Source organism: Stigmatopora argus, chromosome 3 (assembly GCF_051989625.1).
Source record: "Stigmatopora argus isolate UIUO_Sarg chromosome 3, RoL_Sarg_1.0, whole genome shotgun sequence".
Taxonomy (NCBI): domain Eukaryota; kingdom Metazoa; phylum Chordata; class Actinopteri; order Syngnathiformes; family Syngnathidae; genus Stigmatopora; species Stigmatopora argus.
The window spans coordinates 1,892,668-1,919,315 of NC_135389.1; the positions used below are offsets into that span (position 1 = coordinate 1,892,668).

The 26,648-nt window shown below is 40.7% G+C and overlaps 1 protein-coding gene across 4 annotated transcripts in view; it reads left to right on the top strand.

Moving 5' to 3' along the window:
- Window positions 1-19,964, top strand: part of polr2c (RNA polymerase II subunit C) — a 75,706-nt gene extending 55,742 nt beyond the window's left edge. For all 4 annotated transcript variants that reach the window (XM_077595466.1, XM_077595464.1, XM_077595468.1 and 1 more), the window contains 2 exons: window positions 1-19; window positions 19,787-19,964. The exon at window positions 1-19 is cut by the window's left edge and continues 56 nt beyond it. In XM_077595466.1, coding sequence (XP_077451592.1) covers window positions 1-19; window positions 19,787-19,931 — 164 coding nt within the window. In that variant the 3' untranslated portion in view covers window positions 19,932-19,964. The remainder of the gene's footprint in view (window positions 20-19,786) is intronic.
- Window positions 19,965-26,648: the final 6,684 nt, after the last annotated feature.

A 26,648-nucleotide genomic window follows, 5' to 3' on the forward strand; every position in this document is an offset into this window, starting at 1 on the left:
CTAATGGAAAGCCAGAAAGGTGAGGATTACATTTATTTTTGTCGTTCTCAAACTTTTTACATATTATTTTACCTAAAATAAACGGTGGTACTAGAAAAGTCTAGTGACCATCGTTAACAGATACCTTGCAGAGTGAGTTTATGTGCATACATATCACTTAGTTAATCATTACATTGGTTACATTGACAACCAATAACAACCATAAGGGCCAATATTGAAGGGTTCTTCAGATTCATTCATTGTACTCTAAAAAATGTATATGCACTAATTTCTCCAACATTGCAGATAATGTACATGAGACATGGCCACGATAAAAAACTCAAAATAGTATCTATTATTACTACTATTACCATACTACTTGTTTTTGCGCCTGCCCATTCGGTCGGTGCGGTGTGCCTTGTTTATGCACTAAAGTGACTGACTGACTGGTTTCATTTCTTGCCGACACGCTACTTATTGCGATCAACCCAGTGGAGGTTCACCCTAAAACTAGCCTCCCCGTGTATTCCAACCATAACGTTAAATCCATTCAAAACATACCAGACGAGTGGCGAGGCAGTTGACTTCCGTGTGCTCGTACGCTTTTAACTCCCAAAACACTCAATACTCAAAGAAACAACACATTAGACCTATGCAGAGGAAATGCCTGACATGAAATGACAACAGAATGCGGGTGTGAACGCTTGGAAATTGGACTAAAGCCATGGATGATGAGGTAGTTGATATCATATATCACATACACATATACATATATATATATATATATATATATATATATATATATATATATATATATATATATATATATATATATATATATACATATATATACATATACCGTATTTTCACGCCTATTTGGCGCATCGTATTTTACGCCGCAGTGTCAGTAACGAGTGCTATTTCTGTATTTTAGACACAAAGCACGCACCATTTCATTAGACGCATATATATTACAGGATGAACATCGAAACGCAATAGCGCTGGCTGCCGGAAGCAACCTATTTCCGGGTTCCGGTGCGCAGTGACTGCTGGGAAATATAGTTCTTCCTCGCTACACCCAGACGCTAAAAACATGTTTTAAAAAGGCAACGGAAGCAAAACTGAGTTCAGTTGTACTTTATTTAGACATTTTACAACTTACTCGCGTCATCATCACCCACAAATCCATCAAAGTCCTCATTTTCTGTGTCCGAATTAACAATTGCCCAAATGAGTCTTCCAAAACGCTGGGTCCCGCGGTTGTAGTTCTTAAGCCTCCGGGAATGACGGCAAGCTCCGCGACCACACTAATTTGGTGCTGGCCGTCATTTCAGCTGTATTTACAAAAGAAATCCTGCCGCTAAATGTTGGCGTCAACAGAGCATTCAAAGCTAGACTGTGAACTATGTATATATATTATATATAATAACTCGGAGCTTGCCGTCATTCCCGGAGGCTTAAGAACTACAACCGCGGGACCCAGCGTTTTGGAAGACTCATTTGGGCAATTGTTAATTCGGACACAGAAAATAAGGACTTTGGACTGGTGGGTGATGATGACGTGAATAAGTTGTAAAATATCTAAATAAAGTACAACCAAACTCAGTTTAGCTTCCGTTGCCTTTTGTTGGAATAATGATTAAAACCTTTTAAATCATTATTAGTAATACTTAATTAAAAAAGGAAAAACATCTTTCAACAAATTCTGCTTACAACTTGCAAGGAGATTCCTTGTGACGTCGTCTCAGTCCACAATGCATTCTGAATTGCAGTAACTGAATCATTGTATTTAATCGTGACATTCGAAAAACATGTTTATGTAATCAGTACAATAACACCCTAGATGTTTAGAAAAACAACAGTGTGAGGAATGCATTATAAGGTAAACAAAGTAGTATTATAATGTAAACAAAGCATTCTAAAGTAAACCAAGCAGGATTATAATGTAAACAAAGCAGTATTATAATGTAAGCAAAGCCGTATTTTCAAATCTGCTGCTGGAGTCTCGTCATAACAGTCTCATTGGGTCCTGCCGGGAGAAGTGTCCGTAACACTGTGTCCTCTTTTCTTTGGGCCTTGAGGAGTCGAATGTGGAGGGAAAAGTCCATGTTCCCATGACTTGATTTATAGCCTTACTACTTATTGAAAAATGCTTACAACACATATAGAATATTCCATAATAATTCTAACATTCCCTCCTTTTACTATATGTTTGTTATTCATTTTATGACAAATCCAAAAAGAGACAGGGATATCTCCGTTGGCTGTTTTAATTTTACCCGCTTAGGCTCTACTCGTTCGGCAGGTCTGAAAAGCAGAAAACAAGATCATTTTCGCCCAATTCATCCTCGGAATTACCATGCTCCTGGAATTCACTGCTGTCGTCAGCACGCTTCATTAGTAGGGGATACAATTCATGCAATTTAGAATTTGCAGGGGCAATCGCAGTGGTTATAAGTCGGCTTATCAAAGATCTTAAGCACGGAATAATACAACACCCACATAATGTCAAAATCGTAGCAAAAAGGGCTACGGAAAATGCAACAGATTGGGCCAAATCAAAAGGACTTATGGCACCAGCTTCTCAAGGCGGAATTCTCCGACTCCAGAATGCTTCTTCATATTGCGGTTTAGGGTCTGCAGGCCACTAATGGCCTGGGTGAGGGACCCACCGGGTGACGTGTTGTTGAGTGCAACATTTTCAAACATTGCATACGCCCCCTTGCTCCGCAAGCAGCATATCAACTGCTATGCGATCCTGGAACGCCATATGACTGGTGGCTGCCAATTGTTCCTTTATCGCCACAAATCCCTGTTCAGTATAGTTTCCAAGTTTTTGGACATTGTAATGCAGGTAATTTATCCGATCAACATTTTTGTTTGGAGTAATTAAAAGAAAAATAGACTCCCAACCTGCTGCGATCTGATTAGCCAGCTTATACTCATCTGTTACGCCCCGTGGATGCCAATCGCATCAATGTATGTCGGATCACCCTCTCTCCATGCCGATCGACGCCGTCGCGAGGGGCCCGCCATCATACCGGATTTCTGTGCAGCCAATTGTATCTCCTCTACTGTAGATGGAAAAACAGACACTGGTAATAGCAGTGAGACCAAGGCACAAAGTCCTGCTGCATTTTGGCAGGCGTCGTATAATTTGTTTTGGCCGCACCACCACCATAGGTCAGAACGTGGTATCAGGGGTGCAGTCTGTTTTTAGGACGTGGGCACACCACGTCACATTTATCGCTCCCAGTGCCGGACCGTGCCCTGTGAGAACTAAACAGGTAAAATGATTAAACGCGACATGTGTTGAAAAGTTAGGCTTGTCCTTCGCTGCCGTTGTAACTGGGTAGACATTATTCCATTTCATACATTTTGGGCTTACATCTTCTTTTGTCATTATCTCCTTTACACAATCAGGAGTAATTTGTGCGGGCACTACTCCTAAGAGAGGGCGGGGCCCCATACATGTTATGCAGGTTTGATTTATAGTATTAGCTGCATTTTCCATCAACAGCAACCAATTATTTCTTACCGCCTCCCGTTTGGGAACTCCCCGTTGCAGAAATGAATTCTCTGGTCATCTCAGATTTTAATTTTACTATGGCGGATCCGGGTGTTTCCATCTCTGACGACTTAAAGCGTGTTTTTAGCGTGTGGGTGTTGCGCGCAAGAACTCTATATCCCAGCAGTCACTGCGCAGTACTTTATCTACGGGAAAATAGTAGAGTCGGGCTGCTTGGCATAGTTAGTTGTATATATATATATATATACATAGTTCACAGTCTAGCTTTTAATGCTCTGTTGACGCCAACATTTAGCGGCAGGACCAAATTAGTGTGGTTGCCATCATACTAACTGTATTGAAGAACTGGGTGTATTAAGAACTCTATATCCCAGCAGTCACTGCGCAGTACTTTATCTACGGGAAAATAGTAGAGTCGGGGGCTGGTTTCCGTAGTTGTCCTATTGACTGATTTATTTTATTTTATCGTGATAACAATTTTAGCAAGATGGCGGCGCGCACTGACGCAGCGGCTCTAAGCTCTCCAGTTCGGTGTCGTTCGTTATCTTACAGTCGCCAGGATTTACTCACTATCCGAAGGATATGCGATACATCCGATTTCTTAACACACTCTCCGGGATCTCCGTGGCTAGCCAGCCCACCAAAAGCACGTCGAAGGCGGCGAAGGGACAGAAAACAGAAGCGTGGATGCCGGGCGGGCCTTGCTGCTAAGCTGAAACAACAACCACACCGAGCACCGCTTCCCAGTATCCTTTTGACCAACGCCCGATCCATCACCCACAAAATGGATGAGTTGGAACTTCGTATTGCTACCAACAGCTTTGTTAGAAACTGTAATATTATTATCATCACAGAAACGTGGCTACACGCGCATATCCCCGACGCTGCGGTATCGCTAGCTAGCCGAACGCTTTTTCGAAACGACCGTTCAAAAGTATTAACAGGCAAAAGCAAGGGAGGAGGACTGTGCATCTATATACATAATGAATGGTGTTGTGACAGTAAAATTATTGACACTCACTGTTCCCCGGATTTAGAGTTATTAGCAATACGATGTAGGCCCTATTATCTACCAAGAGAGCTACATGTCGTCATAGCAACGGCTATCTACATACCTCCGAATGCTAACGTTACCACGGCACTTAACCTCCTGCTAACGGCTGTAAACAAACAATAGCTTGACCACCCTGATGGCGTTTTTATTGCCGCTGGTGATTTCAACAAGGCGTGTTTAAAGACTGTTTTACCTAAATTTATTCAATACGTAAATTGTAATACTAGAGGAGACAAAACTCTTGACCATGTCTATTCTAACATCAAACATGCTTATAAAGCCACTTCCCTCCCTCACCTAGCTGGATCAGATCACCTCTGCCTATCTCTCACCCCCGCTTACACTCCACTCCGGAGGCAAACAACGCCACAAATAAAGATAATAAAAACTTGGCCCGACAACGCACTCTCTCAGCTACAGGACTGTTTTTCCCGCACCAACTGGGAACTTTTTGTACACGACAACCTCCAGGACTACACGGACTCTGTACTTTCTTACATAAAAAACTGCATTGACAACGTCACTACAGATAAACGAATACGGGTTTTTCCTAACCAAAAACCCTGGATGACCAATGAGACACAGGCACTCATCAAATGCCGTAACTCCGCCTTTAGATCAGGGGACAAGATAAAATATAGCGCTGCCAGAGCTGAGCTGAAAAGAGGCATTAAAAAGGCCAAGGCAGCATATACCAAAAAAATTGAGGAGCACTTCACAGAAAATAACCCAAAGAAGATGTGGCAAGGAATACGACATATTACCAACTACAATAACAATAATATGTCTGTTAATCCAGATGCCTCACTAGCGGAGAAATTGAACCGTTTCTTTGCCCGCTTTGAGACTGACAAATCAGACCCAGTCTCAACACCCCCACCACCACCCGGCAGCAATACACTGACGTTCCGGGAACAGGAAGTGAGACTGGTAATGCGGTCCGTGAACACCAGGAAGGCTGCTGGCCCAGACGGAGTACCTGGGAAGGTGCTCAAAGCCTGTACTGACCAGCTGGCTGGAGTCTTCACAAATATTTTCAATTGTTCCCTGCAACTATCCATCATTCCATCTTGTCTGAAATCTGCCACCAACATCCCTGTCCCCAAAAAGCCAACCATTGGCAGCATGAATGATTATAGGCCTGTTGCCCTCACGCCTGTGATCATGAAGTGCTTTGAAAAGTTGGTAGCCCGCCATATCAGGAATACAATCTCTCCCTCAATTGACCCTCACCAGTTTGCTTATAGAGCAAACAGGTCCACTGATGATGCTATTGCCATTGCTCTTCATACAGCACTGAGCCACCTGGAACACCCTGGGAACTACGTGAGGATGCTCTTCATTGACTATAGCTCAGCCTTCAATACCATAAAACCGGACATTCTGACTGACAAACTCTCCCACCTTGGACTATCCTCTTCAATCTGCTGCTGGATAAAGGACTTCTTGACCAACCGACCACAGACTGTTAGACTTGGTCCCCACCTCTCTTCCTCCATTACACTAAGCACTGGCTCCCCTCAAGGCTGTGTACTGAGTCCTCTTCTGTACTCCCTGTACACCTATGACTGTACACCCACCCACCAGTCTAACACCATCATCAAATTCGCTGACGACACCACTGTGGTCGGACTCATCTCAGGAGGGGATGAGTCGGCTTACAGAGATGAGGTCAACAATTTGTCTTCGTGGTGCTCGGTGAACAATCTCACACTGAACACCACGAAAACTAAAGAAATCATCCTGGACTTTCGCAAACACGGCACAGATCTGGCCCCACTCCTCATAAATGGAGTATGTGTAGACAGGGTCCAGTCCTTTAAATTCCTGGGGGTCCACGTCACGGACAAGCTCTCATGGTCTACAAACACCACGGCAGTGGTGAAGAAGGCTCAGACACGACTCCATTTCCTCAGGGTACTTAGGAAGAACAACTTGGGCACCAATCTTCTGAGAACCTTCTATAGAACCACTGTAGAGAGCATCCTGGCGTACGGCATCACAGTGTGGTACGCTGGAAGCACGGCGGCAGACAAAAAGGCCATGCAGAAAGTGATTAACACTGCCCAGAGGATTGTCGGCTGCTCTCTGCCCTCACTTGAAGACATTGCCAGCCCTCGTTACCTCAGCAGAGCCAAGAACATCATAGGGGACCCTTACCACCCTGGTCACAATCTGTTCCAGCTGCTGCCCTCTGGCAGACGCTATAGGTCCCACAAAGCACGGACAAATAGGCTTAAGGACAGTTTTTTCCCCCACATCCATCAGAAATCTAAACTCGCGCTAACATAACACACATTCCCCTCTGCGGTATATGAACAGATGTTTGGTTGGTGATCTGCCTCCTACTAGCTGACTGAGGAAAGGTAAGTGGAAGACAGTGAGAGGTAAGCGAGAGGTAAGCGACCTGTATCCTCAACAGCGGAATGACAAATTACAAGTCCGTAACTTACACTTATTAGGTCTTTTGCCGATTAAACGTAGCTTATGGAGAAGCACCATCAATTTCGTCACACGGAGTTTCTGCGTGTGATGACAAGTAGGCTTTTGTGGTGTGATAATGACGACAGGGCCTATGTCCGATTATTATTATTATATTATTATTAGTATTGGTCCATATATAAAGCGCACTGGATTATACGGCGCCCTGTCTATTTTGGAGATTTTTTTTTACTTTTATGCACGCCTTATAGGTGTGAAAATACGATACATATATATACATATATATATATATATACATATACATATATATACATATACATATATATACTCGAGTTACGAAAAGCTCGACATACGGTCTCAGTCCCGGAACGGATTAAGATCGTATGTCGAGGTACCACTGTGTGTGTGTGCGTGCGCGCGCGCACACCACTGCACACCACTGCACACCACTGCGCACCACTGCACACCACTGCGCACCACTGCACATCACTGCACATCACTGCACATCACACACATCACACACACACAGTTGTGGTCATACACTTGTAAAGAACATAATGTCATGGCTCTCTTGAGTTTCCAGTTATTTCTACAACTCTGATTTTTCTCTGATAGAGTGATTGGAACAGATACTTCTTTGTCAGAAAAAACATGAAGTTTGGTTCTTTTATGACTATATTATGGGTTAACAGAAAGTGATTAAATCTGGTGGGTCAAAAATATATATACAATAAAACGAATTAGAAATTTTGGTGACTTAGAAAGTTGTGTCAGTGAAATGAGCTTCATAGCATGGCCTCTTAACTTCTTGTGAGTGATTGAGTCACTACAGCTGGTGACTTCTCTGAGGCCATTTAAATAGGGCTCATTGGATGCAAACGCCCACAAACGATACAATGGGAAAGTCAAAGGAGCTCAGCATGAATCTGAAAAAGCGAATCCTTGACTTGAACAATTCAGGAAAGTCACTTCGAGCCATTTCAAAGCAGCTGCAGGTTGCAAGAGCAACAGTGCAAACAATTGTTTATAAGTATAAAGTGCATGGCACTGTTTTATCACTGCCACGATCAGGAAGAAAACGCAAGCTGCAGGAACACAGGTGTCAGTGTCCAGTCAAGCGTGTTTTGCATCTCCATGGACTGAGAGGTTGCCGTGCAAGAAGGAAGCCCTTGCTCCAAAAGCAGCACCTTAAGGCTCGACTGAAGTTTGCTGCTGATCACATGGACAAAGATAAGACCTTCTGGTGGAAAGTTCTGTGGTCAGACGAAACAAAAATCGAGCTATTTAGCCACAATGCCCAGCAATATGTTTGGAAGAGAAAAGGTGAGGCCTTTAAACCCAAGTACACAATGCCTACCGTCAAGCAGGGTGGTGGTAGTATTATGCTGTGGGGCTGTTTTCTACCAATGGAACTGGTGCTTTACAGAGAGTAAATGGGATAATGAAGAAGGAGGATTACCTTCAAATTCCTCAAGATAACCTAAAGTCATCAGCCCGAAGATTGGGTCTTGGGCGGAGTTGGGTGTTCCAACAGGACAATGACCCCAAACACACATCAAATGTGGTAATGGAATGGCTAAATCAGGCTAGAATTAAGGTTTTCGAATGGCCTTCCCAAAGTCCTCATTTAAACCCCATTGAGAACTAGTGGACAATTCTGAAGAAACAAGTCCATGTCAGAAAGCCATCAAATTTAACTGAACTGCACCAATTCCGTCAAGAGCAGTGGTCAAAGATTCAACCAGAAGCTTGCCAGAAGCTTGTGGATGGCTACCAACAGCGCCTAATTGAAGTGAAAATAGCCAAGGGACATGTTACCAAATATTAGCGCTGCTGTATGTATATTTTTGACCCAGCAGATTTGATCACTTTTTTCTGTTCACCCATAATAAAGTCATAAAAGAACCAAACTTAATGAATGTTTTCTGTGACAAAGAAGTATTCAATATGGTTGGTGAAAAGTGAAAGGCTTCTATTGAGGGAGGTGCAAGGAAGAGGCAAGCCTTTTCATTTGAAATGAGTGGCAATAATAATGAAGCTTGATGCGCGTGAGAAAGTGGTGAGCGTTGCACGGGAATACAACTTGAATCGTTCGACCGTCAGTACCATTTATAAACAAAGATCGAGCAGCAGGACCCAAATATTGAACGTTGCACAAAGTTTGCAAATCAATTGAATGATGCCATACAGTGCTACTGCATCATTTATGATGAAAAAAAGAAAACTGCAATCCTCATTAGATAGCTTCTTTCGGCCAGTTTCTAGTAAATCTCTCTCTCTCTCTCTCTAATGTATGTATACAGTACTGTATGTATTCTCTCCATTTTATTAAATGTTTTTTTCAGTACAAACCAATGCGTGTTACTTATACAAGCCTTAAACATACAATTGCACTTATATAAACCCTCAATATACTTGTATAGGCTTCAATATACTTACATAGGCCTTAAACATAAATTATAATACAAAATATAGCACTGAGCAACTTACGAACAAATTCAACTGATGAACAATCGCTCGGAACCTAACTCGTTCGTAAGTAGGGGAGCGTCTGTATGTGTGTATATGTCTAAAAATAGACATTTTCAATTTTAGGCCTAAAAAAAAGTCTAAAATACCGAGATATTTTCCACTGTAAGTCTAAAATCTCATTTGAGTCATTGAAGACCTAGTGCAAAAGTGCAAAATATCGATGTAGAATACATTTTAAAAATATTTTTCTTGCGTCTATTTTATCACGCCGTTCCGTTTTTTTGTTGGCTCATTGTCCTTGTAGTTCTGTTAGCGGAAAGCACAATAAAACTACAGACGTGAAGCAGAAGTGTGTAGGCCGTCGCAGGATATTGGCGCAAGGCGCAAATAGTTGTCGAGTAATGCAAGACGAGTGGTAGTTGGACAAAATATAAGCAATGGGTAAATACAGATTTAATGATTTCTGGCTCGAAAAACAGGACTGCCTCAAACGTGTTCCTGACAATGACACTGAGGCGTACTGCATGTTGTGCAAAAGACCATTGAAGCTTGGGACCCTGGGAGTAAAGGCTCTCGAATCCCACATTAAATCCAATAAACACCAGGCCTCTCTGAAATCAGCATGTGAGAATTCGTTGGCAGACACATCCACAAATGATACTTCAAATGACATACGCGACCTAATAGGCTCGACACAAACGATGAAGGCAGAAGTTTTGTGGGCACTGAACACCGTGGCGAAACACCAGTCATACAGAGCAAACGACAACATCGGGGAACTGTTCAAACTAATGTTTCCCGACTCGACGATCGCGAAAACATTCCAGTGTGGAAGAGACAAGACCGCCTATATCATCCGATTTGGAGTCAAGAACGATCTAATCACAAAGGTGTCTGGGCCATGTGGTTCTTTTCAACGTTCAGCATTTTAGGTAGAGGCATTATTTTGAAGAAAAAAGATAAACTGAAAATGTTGCTTGTTGTAGTCTGTTTGTTTCAATGACAATAAATGTCAGTTGAATGCAACCTGGGTCTGTTTTTTCTTATTTTTAATATTTATATTAAAATTGCACTGTTCCAACCTGCAGACACCCTGTGGTAAGAGCAGTGAAGTAAGAAAAATGAAACCAAAGCACATAGTCCCGTTTCTTTTTGACAGGAGTTATAGAATTTATTTGAACCACATCACCAACATAGGTCAAAATGTGGAATCAGTGGCGCAGTTTGTCTTGGAACATGGGAACACCATGTCTCATTTACTGCACCCAGATTCAGACCATGCCCTTTAGTTCAAAACAGGTAAAGTTAGCAAAGGCATTATCAGTGGAAAAAAATGGCTTGTCTTTTACTGATTTTGTAACAGGACACCATTTCATTCATTTTGCTCTCATCATTTTTTACTGTAATAAATAGCCAGACTGGCTTTTCCCCATATGCAAATCTAGAAATTTACTACTTCTCACCAGTGAACATCTTATATTCACTTCAGTTAACACTCGGAAACAAATGAATACATTTATATTTCTTGAAAGAATTGAACCAAGAACTCCCCCTGTTCGCAAGGATTAATATTTTAAGGCCGGCTATATATATATATATATATATATATATATATATATATATATATATGTATATATGTATATATGTATATATGTATATATGTATATATATATATATGTGTATATATGTATATATGTATATATATATGTGTGTATATATATATATATATATATATATATATATATCTGTGCCCTTTACAGCAATTAAACCACAAAACTGTAAAATGCATACCTATCAAGGACTCAAATTCATTCAATAATATGCATCACGTTACACTTCAAACCAGTTTTTTGCAATAAAAATACCCCACTCTAGTAGCATTTTGCAAGATTTGTCTTTCTTGTTTGTTTATCATCTCCTAGAAACCTTACTCAATGTTTTTCCAATAGTTTAAAATAAAAATCTAATTAAATTTCTATCAATTATCCACATCAACATTAAAATGTGAAACAATTACAAAAACAATTTACAGTTAATTTCAGACATTTATTGCCAGGCCAATTTAGTTACATGCATATCAAATAAATTTGGATAAATGTAAAAGTGTAAACAAAAGCAAACTGAATCCAAAGTTAGTTCTGGTGAAGTTCAAAAGATGCGAAAAGGAAAAAAAAGGTAAGAAATTACCTGCAGGTAGCCTACTTCACTAATTAGATTTCTGAAAAAAATTCAAATAAAACAAAATTCTACTTAGTCCCCAGAAACCTGTCTTTATAAACTTTTGACTTGAAAATTGTGACAAACATGATTTAAACAGAAAACAATACCTAAATATGTATTATCAAATTGTTCCTCAGAAGTTATTATTCATTAACAAAATATTTGTGGTACCCCATATGGCTGTAGCTAATTGTAAAGTCCACTCATTAAACCTGAAGAGAAAGCATTTCAAATAGGCATTCATTCCAAATCTCCAAATGTCACCATTTCTACTATAGTTAAGTTCAATTTAGCATAATAACAGCAACTGTTTACGTTCCCAAAAATATTTTCCTCTTTGATGAGTTATAAATTAAATTTTGCTATGGTTGATGGTAGATGGTAATGATGAAACGTGGGATACTCTCCCGAACATTCAAATTCACACATTAAAATATTCATTTGCCTCCTAGATATCTTTAAATCTTAGCAAATGACTCTTCTGTTTTTATCACCATTGAATTTGCAAGACTGATTTTGTCAACACATTTTCCAAAATTTCACTTTGAGGATATTCATCCTCTTTTCCCAATTGATAGATCTAACCAAATGTACCCTTGTGGGTAGTGAATGGAATTCAATAACCAATTTGAACTTGAAAATCTACAGCAACTCATCCACCCAAGCCAAAATTTGGCCATTTATGACCCAGGCAAAGACTCAGTTTGGATGGCAGAGTGTTGTGGGATCAAAACACGGCTCTAATTCTATTAAACATTTTCCTTTTTCGTCCAAATAAATCGTATCTTCAAATGTATTAGTGCTTAGTGTATTATTTTTAATTCATAATAATTTTGATAATAGACTATTATCAAAGTATCAGGTACCATTTTTTTCCTAGATTTTAAATTTGCAAGTTGGCAAATTTGTTGATTACATTTTCACACTTTAAAAAAACTTCTTACATTATTTTTTCAAGTCTGAATATTTTCCTTATCTGATTGAAACAATTATACCAGTTTCTAAACATCTGACTTGTTGCATCCGCAAGTGTATTAAGTCAGTTGTTAATTATGCATCACTCAAGTCATCAGCTTCTTTCAATTCTTTATATTATTAACTCGATTATAACCTTTTAATGTAACAAGTTTAATTTATCCAATTCATGATAGTAGACCATTACTTTTGTTGTATTTCCCTTATCTAATTCGCATTGCATACTGAACAATGGCAATTTGTATGGTCTACCCAATAAAATTTGTCAGAAATGTCAACCCATTTAAAGGATCATCTACAATAAATAGACAATTTAATTTGATAATATCCATACGGAGTCTTCGAAATGGATATATTTTTGGGGGATTGACCACGCCTTGGTCATGTATGACCCTGGGGATTATGTGGAGCACCGATCGAACAATTCCTTCCAAGAAAGAAATTTTATTTTTAGAAAACAAATTAACCCAAAAGTTGTTTAGTGGCACTGCATTCAGCCCAACACCCCCCTTGTTGCGACATGAGACTTCCCATGAGTCAATATAGTAGCTCACCCAAGAAAGTTCATCTACAAATTTGGCTGTTTTTTTCCCAGTGCTCCCAAAATCCCCATTTCACAGAGCATCGCATTTGTTCATTCACCTAAAGTTTAAAATTTGGACTTTGCTGCTGCATTTCATTAAATTTTAATATGATAAAATATGTCTGTCATCTGTCGCTGCCATCCCTGAAAAGGGATTATTGGCAATTTCAGAAATCGATTCCAGCTTCCCAAATATTTTCCACATTGATATCTGATCAAATGATTATATCTCGGTGGGCAGCCAATCAAAAAGATGGACAACCATTCACCCTCACACTCAGAGACGGGTAGTTTCGAGTGTTCAACTAGCCTAGTAGGCCTAATTTTGTTTTGTGGGAGGAATCTCGTACCCGGAGAAAACCCACAAATTCGTGGGGGGCACCATGCGTACTCCACACACTAAGGGTGGAACCCACCCTGGGACTCAATAGTCAATCTCAGAACTGTGTACTCGATGCACCAACCACAAGTCCATTGTGCCTGCATCCCCCTTTTTTAGCCAATAATGCAGGATAATGGGCAAAATTGTGACACATTGAAAACACACACAAACATTTTAACCGTTTTCATAAATTCTAACCTTGCTTTGCATTAAGTCAGTGCTCTGTTAATGCTATCAGTTTAGCTGTTTGTGCATAGGAATGAGGTGGTAATAGCTCTGCTTCTAAAACTTAAGTATTAGTATATAGGTCAATATATTGTATCCCATTCTATTGATTTTTAGATAACCTGTCTACATAAAGGATTTTGCATTATTCAGAGGTTGATATTCCATAATTTGGAGGTGCTAATGTTGACCATATTCCAGCACTTGTTTTATGCCATGAAAGCCCTGCTAAATTTCGAGTGTCTTGTGCAAAATAGAGCTAATTTCCAAATCCCCTCGAATTTGTTTTAGAAATGGGAGCCACACTCCCTAAGTAATCTAGAACCCATGCACCACCACAGTTTGTCAATCCCCCCAAAACGACAAATATAATCTGTTTCTGAGTAAGTTTTAACAGTTTGGTGTTTAGTTGCTCCTTCCTGAGCACTCTCAGGAAATGTAACCTCTTTTGCACTTTCTTGACGAGTGCTGTTGTGTTTGCTGCCGAAGTGAGATCAGCAGAGATATGGACCCCCTGGAATTTGAAACTCTCCACACAGTCGCCGTTGATAAATCGGGGGGATGGAGCAGCCTTGTTCTGTTGGAATTCCAGGATGACTTCTCTGGTTTTGGAGACGCTCAGCGCCAAGTTTTTGAGAGCACACTCGCTGAGTCTAAGGACCTCATCTCTGTAGGCCGTCTCATTCCCCCTTTGATCATCTCCACCAGCGTTGTATTGTCTGCAAACTTGACAAAGATGCGACATGGTGCGTAGGTCTGCAGTCATGTGGAGCGAGTAGAGTAGTGGACTCGGCACACAGAATTGCGGCGAGCCGGTGCTGAGCGTGTGGGCGGATGCGAGGTGGCTTCACATGCTGGGGCTGGTTGACCAGAAAGTCCTTAACCCAGGAGCAGGTGGAAGGTGGGAGCCCCAGGCTAGCCAACTTGGGGATAAGAATGTACGGTCCGATGGTGGTAAAGGCTGAGCTGCAGTCGATGAAAAACATTTTGACATAGGTCCCTGCTTTCTCAAGGTGGCTCAGTGCAGCGTGGAGGGCAGTGGTTATTGCATCTTTGGTAGGGATATGCAAACTGATGTAGGTCGTGATGAGGGGAAGACAGGCTTTGATGTGTTTCAGTACCAGTTTTTCAAAGCACTGTGATGATTGGTGTGAGAGCTCCCTGGTAGTAGTCACCCAGATCTTTTGCGAGTGACTTTTTGGGTACTGGGATGATGGTGGCCGATTTTAGGAAGGCTGGGACAGTGACTTCTATTGACAGGTTGAAAATGTCCACTGAGATGCCTGCCACCCTTCGTAAAGCTGTGTTCGCCAGCTATCATCCACTGTTCCCATGCCGCTCGCAACTTTGCTTTGAAAGCCCGGTTGATGCCGATGTCCAGTGGTTGAAGTTCTTTAGTCAAGCCTCCGGGAATGACGGCAAGCTCTGAGTTCATTTTCGTGACTTGGTTTATCACCGCTGATGTGAGATGAGCACGCATGGAGTCGCAAATCAAAAGTGACAGCGAGCCGTGAAAAAAGCCATCCGGTCGCTTGACATACACCTCACGTAGCCATTCTCTCATTTTCTCCTCGTCCATCCAGCCCTTTGGGTTCGCCTTAACGATGACGCCGGCTGGTAACTTCTTTCGGCAGCGCCTTTCGCTTAAAAATCACCATAGGTGGTAGCTTCTGCCCGTTAGCATGGCAACCAAGAACGACAGTAATAGCCGACTTCTCGTGCCCCGTTGTTCGTATCGCTACCATGCTGGTTCCCTTCTCCACAGTGCGGTTTACCGGGATGTCGAAAGTCCATGTTCGTTATGTGGTTAGGCTGTATACATTTGTCGGTAATCTTCTTGGTGCAGTAGGTGCGGAAAACGGCTAGCTTTTCAATGTAGTCCGCTGGAAGTTGCTGCGACACGGTTGTCCTCGCTCTAATGCAGGGGTCCCCAAACTTTTTCCTGTAAGGGCCACATAACCTTTCCCTTCTCTGATGGGGGGTCGGTGTCAGTTTGTAACAGAAAAAGTGTGACGATCGTAGGGGAGCTTAAAAAATTTATTGTTTTCCAGAAAGCCATACATAACCAAATAACCCTTTCCAGGTTCTTTACAGAAAAACAGTCAGGAAACAAATAACACTATTAATGAAATAAATAATAACTAAATAACCCTCTCCGAGTTCTTCACAGAAAAAACAGGAACTAAATAACACTATTTATGAAATAAATAATAACTAAATAACTCTCTCTGGGTTCTTCATAGAAAAAAAAGCCATGGAACATTAACTTTCTGTTGTGCCATGCACAATCTTAACAGATAAAAGTTCAGCTCAGTTGTCAGAGCAGAATCTCTCTCATGTCAACACTTTGCAGCACAGTGCTTGCTGGTGAATTAGGCAGTGGACTCGTAGCGGGGCGGTGAGACCCCTTTTTTCCAACTCCCGGTTCATGCGTCCCATTAGACCGCGAGTTTCACCCACCATGCTAGGAGCCCCGTCAGTCGTGATGCTAGCTAGCTTTGACCAGTCCAGGTCCAACTTCTCCATGGTTTGGCACACGTTGTCAAAAATATCCTCTCCCGTTGTAGTCCCTTTGAGACTTTGGAGGGCTGCCAGATCCTCGCATATCTCAACGTTTGCGCTAACTCAGCGAATAAAAATGAGCAGTTGCGCTGTGTCTTGCACGTCCGTGCTTTCATCCAGTGCTAATGAAAAAAAAGTCAAATTCTTTCGTCTTCTGCTGCAGCTGGGCATATACATTACTCCCGATTTCTTCAATGCGTCTGGTCATTGTACTCACCGACAGACTTACGGCATTAAATGCATCTTTCTTCTCGGGACACACCTCCTCCGCGACAGTATCCATACATTTCTTAACAAACTCTCCGTCATTGAAAGGCTTACCGCTGCTTGCTATCAATTTAGCAACCCGAAAGCTGGCCCGAACGGATGCCTGGTTCTGCTGAGATAGTAGTCCACTTTTTTGCTTTGAGAGTTTGTCTGCTCGTATTTGGCCTTGCAAGCTATCGTACTTGTCTTTGTGACGGGAATCATAGTGTCGGCAAAGATTGTATTCTTTGAATACCGCAACCGTCTCTTGACAGATGAGACATACAGCCTTTTCTTTGCATTGAACAAAAAAATAATCGTTTGTCCACTCCAGGTTAAATACCCTGCATTCTGAATCAATTTGTCTCCTACCTAACTTTTTCGCCATTATTCCGTTCTCAAAGAGGTTGCAGTTTTTATATGCTTGAATAGTCCGCAATGGTCCCAGGGATCCGCCCTCACCTGCAATCGTCCAGATGTCTGGTATCACTGTGCTCGCACATCCAACGGTGGACGTGCCCGCGTGCATCAAAGGGAAACACTCTCCCCGCGTGTGTCACCAAAGAAGCAATGCGAAGCCCCGCTTCACTGGGATGATTTGTGGGCTCAGCAGGGGTGCAATGAACCAAACACAAGATTAAAACGTCCCAGTATTCAAGGCCAAATAGGAAAAAAATCAGATAGCGTCTCTGGTATTGTTCAGAGGGCCGGTCCAAATGTGCCGGCGGGCCGTAGTTTGGTGACCCCTGATTTAATGTATCACATACATACCATGACTAATATGCACATATATAATAATAACCCCAACAGTAGGTGACCAAATACTTATTTTCCACTCTAATTTGGAAACAAATTCTTTAAAAAATCAAACAATGTGATTTTCTGGGGGGTTTTCTCCACATTCTGTCTCTCATGGTTGAGGTTTACCCATGTTGACAATTCCAGGCCTCTAATATTTTCAAGTAGGAGAAGTTGCACAATTGGTGGTTGACTAAATACAGTGGTACCTCGAGATACGAGCTTAATCCATTCCGTAACTGAGCTCGTATGACGAGATTCTCGTAACTCGAGCGGACGTTTTCCATTGAAATGAATGGAAAACAAATTAATTCGTTCCAGCCCTCTGAAAAAACACCAAAAACAGGATATTGGATTGGAAAAAATGTTTTATTTCTTCTAATTCGCCATCTATTAACAAAGTAACACATAACTAGTGGTTTAATAGTAATAAAATGTGTTTAATCTAACAAAAATTGGGCAGATTTCGCCGACGGGAGACAGACGTTTGGGGGCGTGTGTCGTTTTCTTTCCACGACAACGCACTCGTAAACGGAACTAACAAATTTAAATTAACTTGGATTAATATATACAGACACTCAAACATATGTTTAAAGTAACTTTACACAAAACTGAATTCTAATTTTGTTGTAATCTTTTGTTACCTTAGTTTTCCGGGTTGGCGGTTTGCCACGCCTCCACCCTCACGTTCGCTATCGATGGACTGTTTGCTGTTGTATTGCCTTCAATATATTCCCAAAATGATGCACACATGTCCTCATAATAGGATAACGCAAGACCACTTGCCAACGAGAAATAGTCTTTAAAGAACGATCGCGGGAGCTTCTTTCCTTAGAAAGAATATCAGGAAATACAATAGTTGAGCTTACCCACGTATTGATTGTGAGTAATGAAGTTTTATTCTGAGAAAGGTTGCCATTGGGTGTTGTGTGCACGACTGTACTTCATTACCCAGAAAGCCCTCTTTTTGCATGCGCGTTGCGCGTTTCCTGGTCTTAGGAGAAACTCGTCTGAATTAATCATTCCGTGCTCGTAAATATTGTTATACACAAAAGATATGCAAAAAAGACCTGGCTTGGTCGCATCACGAAATTTTGATCGCATGACGGGCGAATTATTCAATCGAAATTTCCGCCGTAAGACGAGAATTTTGTATGACGAGCGGTCGTATGACGAGGTACCACTGTACTTATTAGCCCCACTGTAAATAATCAATAAATAAGAAATAAGTAGTCCAAGTGAGATCAGCAGAGCGGAGCGGGCTTGTGCCGTCAGAAGTCCAGGATGGGTTCCACGGTTTTGGAGATGTTCAGCGCCTAGTTGCACCACTCGCTGAGTCTATGGCCGCAACAACAAACAAGCAAATACATAGAAAATCAATATATAGTAATGATAAATAAATAATCACGACATAGTAATGATAAATAAATAATCACGACACAGTAATGATAAATAAATAATCACGACATAGTAATGATAAATAAATAATCACGACAGTAACGATAAATAAATAATCACGACATAGTAATGATAAATAAATAATCACGACATAATGATAAATAAATAATCACGAAAGAGTAATAATAAAATAAGTGGTCAACATAATAAATAAGTATTATAGTAGTAGTGGTAAGTCTCGATTAGATCCAAGGTGCAGAACTCAAGTTGAGTATGGTGACATGACAGCTCTTGGGAAGAAACTATCCTTGAGTCTGTTTGTCTTGGCAGTTAAAGCTCTTTAGCACCTTCCAGAGGGCAGCAGGTTGAAGTGGTGGAAGCCGGGATGTTTGATTGCAACGAGCCATTTATTTCACTCCTCTTTCTGGATTGAGCTAAAGTGTAGATTTATTCTCCTGTTTCGTGCAGGTAAATGCAACACACAATTTCTCCATTTCATTTTTTTTTGCTGATTAAATTTTGTAGGCAAGTAAAACTGCATAGCTGCTTAATATTGTGACCTTCTTTTGAGCTTCCCAATGGTGCAGCACATGTACAAGCATAGTGAGACGTCCATATTGGACCTAATTTGGCGGAAGCGTGTGACATCATGTGAAGAACCTTTTAGATGACAAAAGGTTATGACATTTCCAATGAAGTGACATGTCCATCTGGTCTCAAATCGAATATCTGACGTCAGAGGTTCTTAAACCCCCACACTAAAAACCAAATACTATACAAAAAAATCCCAATGTATACAGCACAACAAATTGACCATTTTAATTTGCAAATGGTTTGATTAAAATAAAGATGTTGACCTAGATTGTAGAAATACTGCAGATTATTCCAGTAACCTCAATCACCTGCCATTTCCCTCTGCAGGTTCTACTACAACGTGGAGTCTTGTGGCTCCCTACGACCTGAGACAATTGTCATGTCCGCTCTGGCTGTCCTCAAGAAGAAGCTGAGCGATCTACAGACTCAGCTCAACCATGAAATCCAGAGTGATGTTTTGACTATTAACTGACACTATAATGATAAATAAAACATGCTTTAGTGATGTGGTGTTTAGTCATTCGCTTGCTCCATGAAGTTAGTTTTGGGATCATAGAGACCTTTTGGCTTATATTGGAATTCATGTGAATTACAAGGTATGATTTCCCTTTAGTTAGAGTATTAACCCTTCAAGCACCAAAGTCACAAATATGCGTCAAGCATCACATTACTACCATGTGAGGAACCACATTTGAAGCCCTCTTAAAGTCAGACTCAATGTCTACTTTACTGATATATTGGAATTAGCTGAGCAACAACCCATATTTGTTTTTTGTAAAATGAACCAAAAAACGCAAAAAAATTTTTTTTGTAAATGATGGCCAAAAGGCCAGTGTTGCAACTGATGTCACAGTCGGATGGCCTCTTTGCCCAGTGCGCCCTCTTGTCTATAGTTTCATTAAAGTGGGGGCCAGTGGTTTAGGTTTTTTTCCCCCCAACAAATTCAGTTAATTCGTCAGAAAATGGTTATTTGTTTTGTGTAGGAAATGTACAACACAACCACAACCAATATGAGCCCATAGGATTTTCCTGTAGACCAAGCGGTGAACTGACTGAATTTACCACATAGAGATAGAATTACTATAAGTAGCCTACTGTGTTGTTTTGAGCCCAAAAAAATGACTGCTCTTAGCAATTTGGGTTATTTTTTAGGACTAAACTGCTGTAAAATATACCGGTGTTAGATGGTTATCATCTGGTCTAGCTGCCGTAGATAACAATCACAACCAAAACAAGTCTTTATCTGGTGTTCTGCTAAAATGTACTCCTGGAGGCAAATTTGACAGCAGTACAGTGAGCTTTTAGCTTTTTTTGTTTAAATGCATAATGGAAGAACGTGCTAAAGATTAAAACGAATACATGTACATAGTAATATCAAACAATTGTGGTATGAATACATTGTCACTAATGGTGTAAACGGATCAACACTGCTTTAAAGCTACCACAAGAAAGCACAATATTTGAAAGCTATTACAGGAAATCACACACTAAACAATTTATAGACAATGAAAAGGTTAAAAAAAAAACAATCAAAACGAAAATAATACTCGCCACTTTTACCGATATGTGCAATGTGTGCATGCAGATTTTGAAAGGGTTGGAAGAAAACACAGAACACTGATGTTGGCCCTGGCTGGTTGTTAAATTATACGTTTTTCAATACTCTCTGACAAAATTCTAAATTTTGGAATTATTGTTAGTACAGTTACCATGCATTTGCTAAAATGTTTGGCTGAGACCAGAGTTGGCAAGCCTAAATGTTGAAAAAGCCATATTGGACGTCTCGAGCTGAAAAATAATTAAAAGCCTTATAAAGATGGCAACACATGCTGTATGTGTGTACTGTATGTATGTATCTGATAGCCTACTATCAAAATGACTAGTAAGTTGGCTACAAATACATCATGCGCGTTCATGATGAAATGTTTATTTTCCTTGCAGTGCATTCTGTAGAGAACGACACGACCATGTGACCGCTCTGTTGTACTATGCCGCCTCAATTTTAACAATACAATATTAATGATCTATGTTTCATTCACTGCTTTGATGAAATTCAAGAAATTCAATTTTTGATGTCATTTTCATTTTGTGGATTCGACAAAACAACAACAAAACGGAACGTACACAATGCCATCTTGCCATCTGTGAACGGTTTTCCACGCTTTTCCAGGTTGCAACAAAACTTGCAGCAGTAGTGGAGTTTGGATAAACAATCCAGTTTTTAAATCTATTTATCCACTCCTAATTTCTCCAGAAGTAATGCAATTGCACTTTTTCTCTCTTTCCCAACTCGGCTGCAAATGTAGCATGTCTTACCCGAAAATGTCTTTCCACGTGACTTTGTTGTTTGACAAATTCTTGCTAAAAAACGAACATTTAGGCAATCCTCCTCCTTGGCAATGAATGCAAATGATTCAGTCCAAGAAATGTCGAATACAGTAATCCCTCGAATATCACGGCTTCATTTATCGCGGCTTCACTACATAGCGTTTTTTTTTCTGGGGGATTTTTTTTTTAATCACATTTTTTTGTAAGTTCATAAAAATTTGAAAAATCCACCCTGAAACTCACAAGCGGAAGCCACTCCCCTGTCCTCCGCTTGCTAGTAGAACTCAGCACTGACGTAAAAAATAAATATATATATATTTATATTTTTAAGTTTATAAAAATGTGAAAATCCACGCTGAAACTCGCAATGGGAGGACAGGGGAGTGTCTTCCGCTTGCGAGTTGCAGCGTGGATTTTCACATTTTTATGAACTTTAAATTTTTGTATTTTTTTATTTATTAGAATACAACTCAGCACTGACAAAAATATATACTAATATATATATATTTTTTAAATTTCGGAAAAATGTGAAAATCCACACTGATATTCGCAAGCCTAACCCCTGTCCTCCGCTTACTTTTTTTTTTTTAAATAGGGGTGACCCTAGTTCGCGGTTTTTCGTTTATCGGCCATGTCTAGTCTACATTAACCGCGATAATCGAGGGATTACTGTAATTACATTTTTTTTTTAAGCTCCAAGGGGCCACGAGGTCAGAACGCAAGAGACGCATGCAATTCCACAACCTATGGTTGTGGACCTCTGCCTCAGATATTCTCATCACAAACAGGATGTTGTGTAAAACGGTCCCTAATCATACAAACAGAAACAAAGACAATGGCATCACATAGCGAGAGAGAGAGACAGAGAGAGAGAGATGTAGCTGTCCTCGTCATTCACATCACCTTCTGCATCAGTGTCGAGTGTCTGAGTGAGTTCACGTTCATCGTCGCCAGCATTGGCTCGCCCTTGCTGGAGAAGTTGCAAACCAGTCTGAAAATGGGCGTCTGACCTGAAACAATGGATCTGGCAATCCTTCGAGCCGTCGAGAGCGGTGGTTGGTGCTCGCATTATGCCGAATTTGGTGTAGCTCTTCTCGCCGTGCAACATCTAGTCCTCGTAGAACTGTCGGACTTTGGCCTTGAATGGGGCGTTCCAGTAGACCTCGGGGGGCTCTATAAATTTGGTGCAGCCTCCTGGAATCACGGCCACATCAATATGGAGCTTCTTCAATTGCTTCTTGGTGGCATCGCTAATGTGAAAAATCTCTATTTCACCGGCAAGCCACACTGACTTTCAGTCAATATCGAGGGTGGTTTGATTTTGTATTCCCTTCAAAATATTCCCAAAATGATGCACACAAATGTCCTCACAATAGGATAACGCATGATCACTTGCCAACGAGAAATAGTATATACGCCATTCGCACTGACTACCGGTAAGAAAAACAACACTGAAAAAATGCTACGCTCCGCCCAGTGCTCGCAGAAACATTACACGAGGGAGTTGCGACCACAGAGACATTACACGTGGGAGTTGAGGGGAGAGAGAGACAGTCCCCATGACGTTCTTATGAGCAGCCTCTCGCGTCCGCTGTCTGCTCGTATATCAAAATTTGTCTCGTATCTCAAGATAAATATCTGTTCAAAATTTGTCTCGTAGCTCAAGATAAATATCTGTTCAAAATTTTACTTCATGTCGAGGTACCACTGTATATGTACAGTTGTGGTCAAAAGTTTACATACACTTGTGAAGAACAATGTCATGGCTCTCTTGAGTTTCCAGTTATTTCTACTCACTTTTTCTGTTAACCCATAATAAAGTCATAAAAGAACCAAACTTCATGAATGTTTTTTGTGACAAAGAAGTATCTGTTCCAATCACTCTATCAGAGAAAAATCAGAGTTGTAGAAATAACTGGAAACTCAAGAGAGCCATGACCTTATGTTCTTCACAAGTGTATGTAAACTTTTGACAACAACTGTATATGTATGTGTTGAATGGTGTTCTTCAGATGCAATTCAGTATTCTTTCTCCTCCAAACACGAGAACCTGTGTTTCTCCTCTTCTGGATCATCCAAATGCTCTCTAGCAAACCGCAGACGGGCCTGGATGTGTACTGGCTTCAGCAAGGGGACACATCTGGCAGTGCGGGATTTGAGTCCCTGGCGGCGCATTGTGTTACTGATAGTAGCCTTTGTTACTGTGGTCCCAGCTCTCTGTAGGTCATTCACTAGGTCCCCCCGTGTGGTTCTGGGATTTTTGCTCACTGTTCTTGTCATCATTTTGACGCCACGGGGTGAGATCTTGCATGGAGCCCCAGATCGAGGGAGATTATCAGTGGTCTTGTATGTCTTCCATTTTCTAATAATTGCTCCTACAGTTGATTTCTTTACACCAATTGTTTTACCTATTGCAGATTCAGTCTTCCCAGCCAAGTGCAGGTCTACAATGTTGTCTCTGGTGTCCTTCAATAGCTCTTTGGTCTTGGCCAAAGTGGAGTTTGGAGTGTGAGAGACTAAGGTTGTGGACAGGTGTCTTTTATACCAATAATGAGTTAAAACAGATGCTATTAATACAGTTAACGAGTGGAGACCTCGTTAGAGGTTAGGCCTCTTTGGCAGCCAGAAATCTTGATTGTTTGTAGGTGACCAAATACTTATTTTCCACTCTAATTTGGAAATAAATTCTTTAAAAATCAAACAATTTGATTGATAGGTTCACCAATAGACAACAACAACAAGACAATCTTCTGGGTTTTCTTGCAAGAGAGAATCGAACCTTTCAGGTCTCTGCCCAGGTTCGTTCTGGCGTCACACAGATCTTTTCCCTGTTTATTAGCTTCAAGGATCCTAGTTACAATAGACGTCTTAGCTCTCAAAACAAATGAAGGTCATGTAGAGCCGAAGGATCTTCTCCACATTCCAGCAGTCCAAGAGGACTCTGCCTCCCTGTTGTTTAGTATAACTAAGGAGCAAAGCATTTACTTCGTTGCAAGCAGATGTAGACTATGATAACTTTTCTAATGATAATAAGCTAAGTAAAGCAAAGCGTTCTTCATTGCAAGCAAATATATAATAATGTAAGACTAATAACTAATAAAAATGATTTTTCTTCAGTTTTCTTTCGCCATTTTCCTAGTGGCAAGCGGAAGACAAGGGAGTGGCTTCCGTTTGCGAGTTTCAGCGTGGATTTTCACATTTTTATGAACTTTTTTCCCCAGAAAAAAATGCGCGATGTAGTGAAGTCGTGAAAGTTGAAGCCTCCAAGTGAAGAATGATCACAGTACATGTAAATTCTTTATGTAATACGCTCCACTCAATTTTCAACTTACGAAAAAAATTCTGGAACCAATTAATTTCGTAAGTAGAGGTATGACTCTAATTACTTTAAGGAAATTACTTTTTCACATAGGGCTTGATAATTTTTTTCCCTTGGTAAAAAGAAAATAGTTTGATAAAACCTTTATAGGTTCTAAATGTACAAAAACTAGACACCATGAAAAGGGCCAATCCATTTAATACTGCACTGCACTTATGTAAATAAGTATATTTTTAATTGTTTTTCCCCCTGATTATAAGATAAATTGGTTGTATGGGGTACAATGAGACATTTGGACATAGTATGTGTCCACGTCATGTTCCAGCTGAGCAGCAGATTGTGCCGTTGATTTTAACAATCTGGATGACAAAATATTGGAGTGTAGAAAGAAAAATCCACCAAAATCAATCCAACCCTCAAAAACTATTTTATGGCTATACAACCTCTACTGCAGCTAGATCTGCGACACATAAAAAATCATCAATAATAACCTCATACAATTGAAATATTATTTAGGAATATAGCCATTTTTTACTCACCAAAAATCATTTTTACCTGTACAAAATATCCATCCTCCTTTCTTTCCTCCTTCTTTTCTATGGCCATCGAAGCTAATGCTGAAAGTCGAGCCTGTCCTGTCGTATTTCTGGGATACGTTTTTATTCGATTTAGTGTTGAAAATGTTCGTTCTTAGTTGTGACAGGCTTGCTTGCTTTGGAGTTGTCCGACCTTTCTTAATGATGTCCAGCTCTTTTTTCTCGAAAAGTACGTCATGAAAATGGCTTTGACAGTAAATCTGCAAACAAATCACCTATTTCTTCTCCTTCAGCCATTGCGGGTTGACAAAACCGGGGGCAGAAAATTACACTCCCCAGCAAGTTTTCAATATATTTGCTTGTGCAGCTCGCTCTAGATACAGTTTGGTAGCTCTGGCTAGTCCACTCTATCACCAATCATAGTTGGTGAAAGCGATGATGTATCCCTACGCCTGCAAGAAGGCCTTGGTGTCACCAAATCGAATTCTGATTGGTTAAAGCAACAATCTTATCGACGCTTGTTAAATGCAGCAGAGCCTGCAGAACTGATTGTGAAGGCCTTGAGGCAGATTTCTGACCCTGGCAACAAACAGTCATACCTCATCATACGACCGCTCGTCATACAATATTCTCGTCTTACGGCGGAAATTTCGATCGAATAATTCGCCCAAGATACGATCAAAATTTCGTGATGCGACCAATCCTGGTGGCCATGGCACTTTTTTGCATCTCTTTCGTGTATAAAATATATCTACGAGCACTGGGCGGACTTTGCATTTCCACACCCGTTTTTCCCCCCACTTGGTGTACATTTACATACCAGGTAAAACGATATTACTATGGATCGGCAAAGTTTTGCAAAGAAAAGGCGACCGTTGACAATGGACATGAAATGCGAAGTAATTGAAAAATATGAGCGTGGGGCAATGTTCCCTCTAAGCTGCGCGCGTGCGCAATTGCGCACTACTCTCATCTTCTCTGCGCAGCAGCAATCAGGGAGACAACA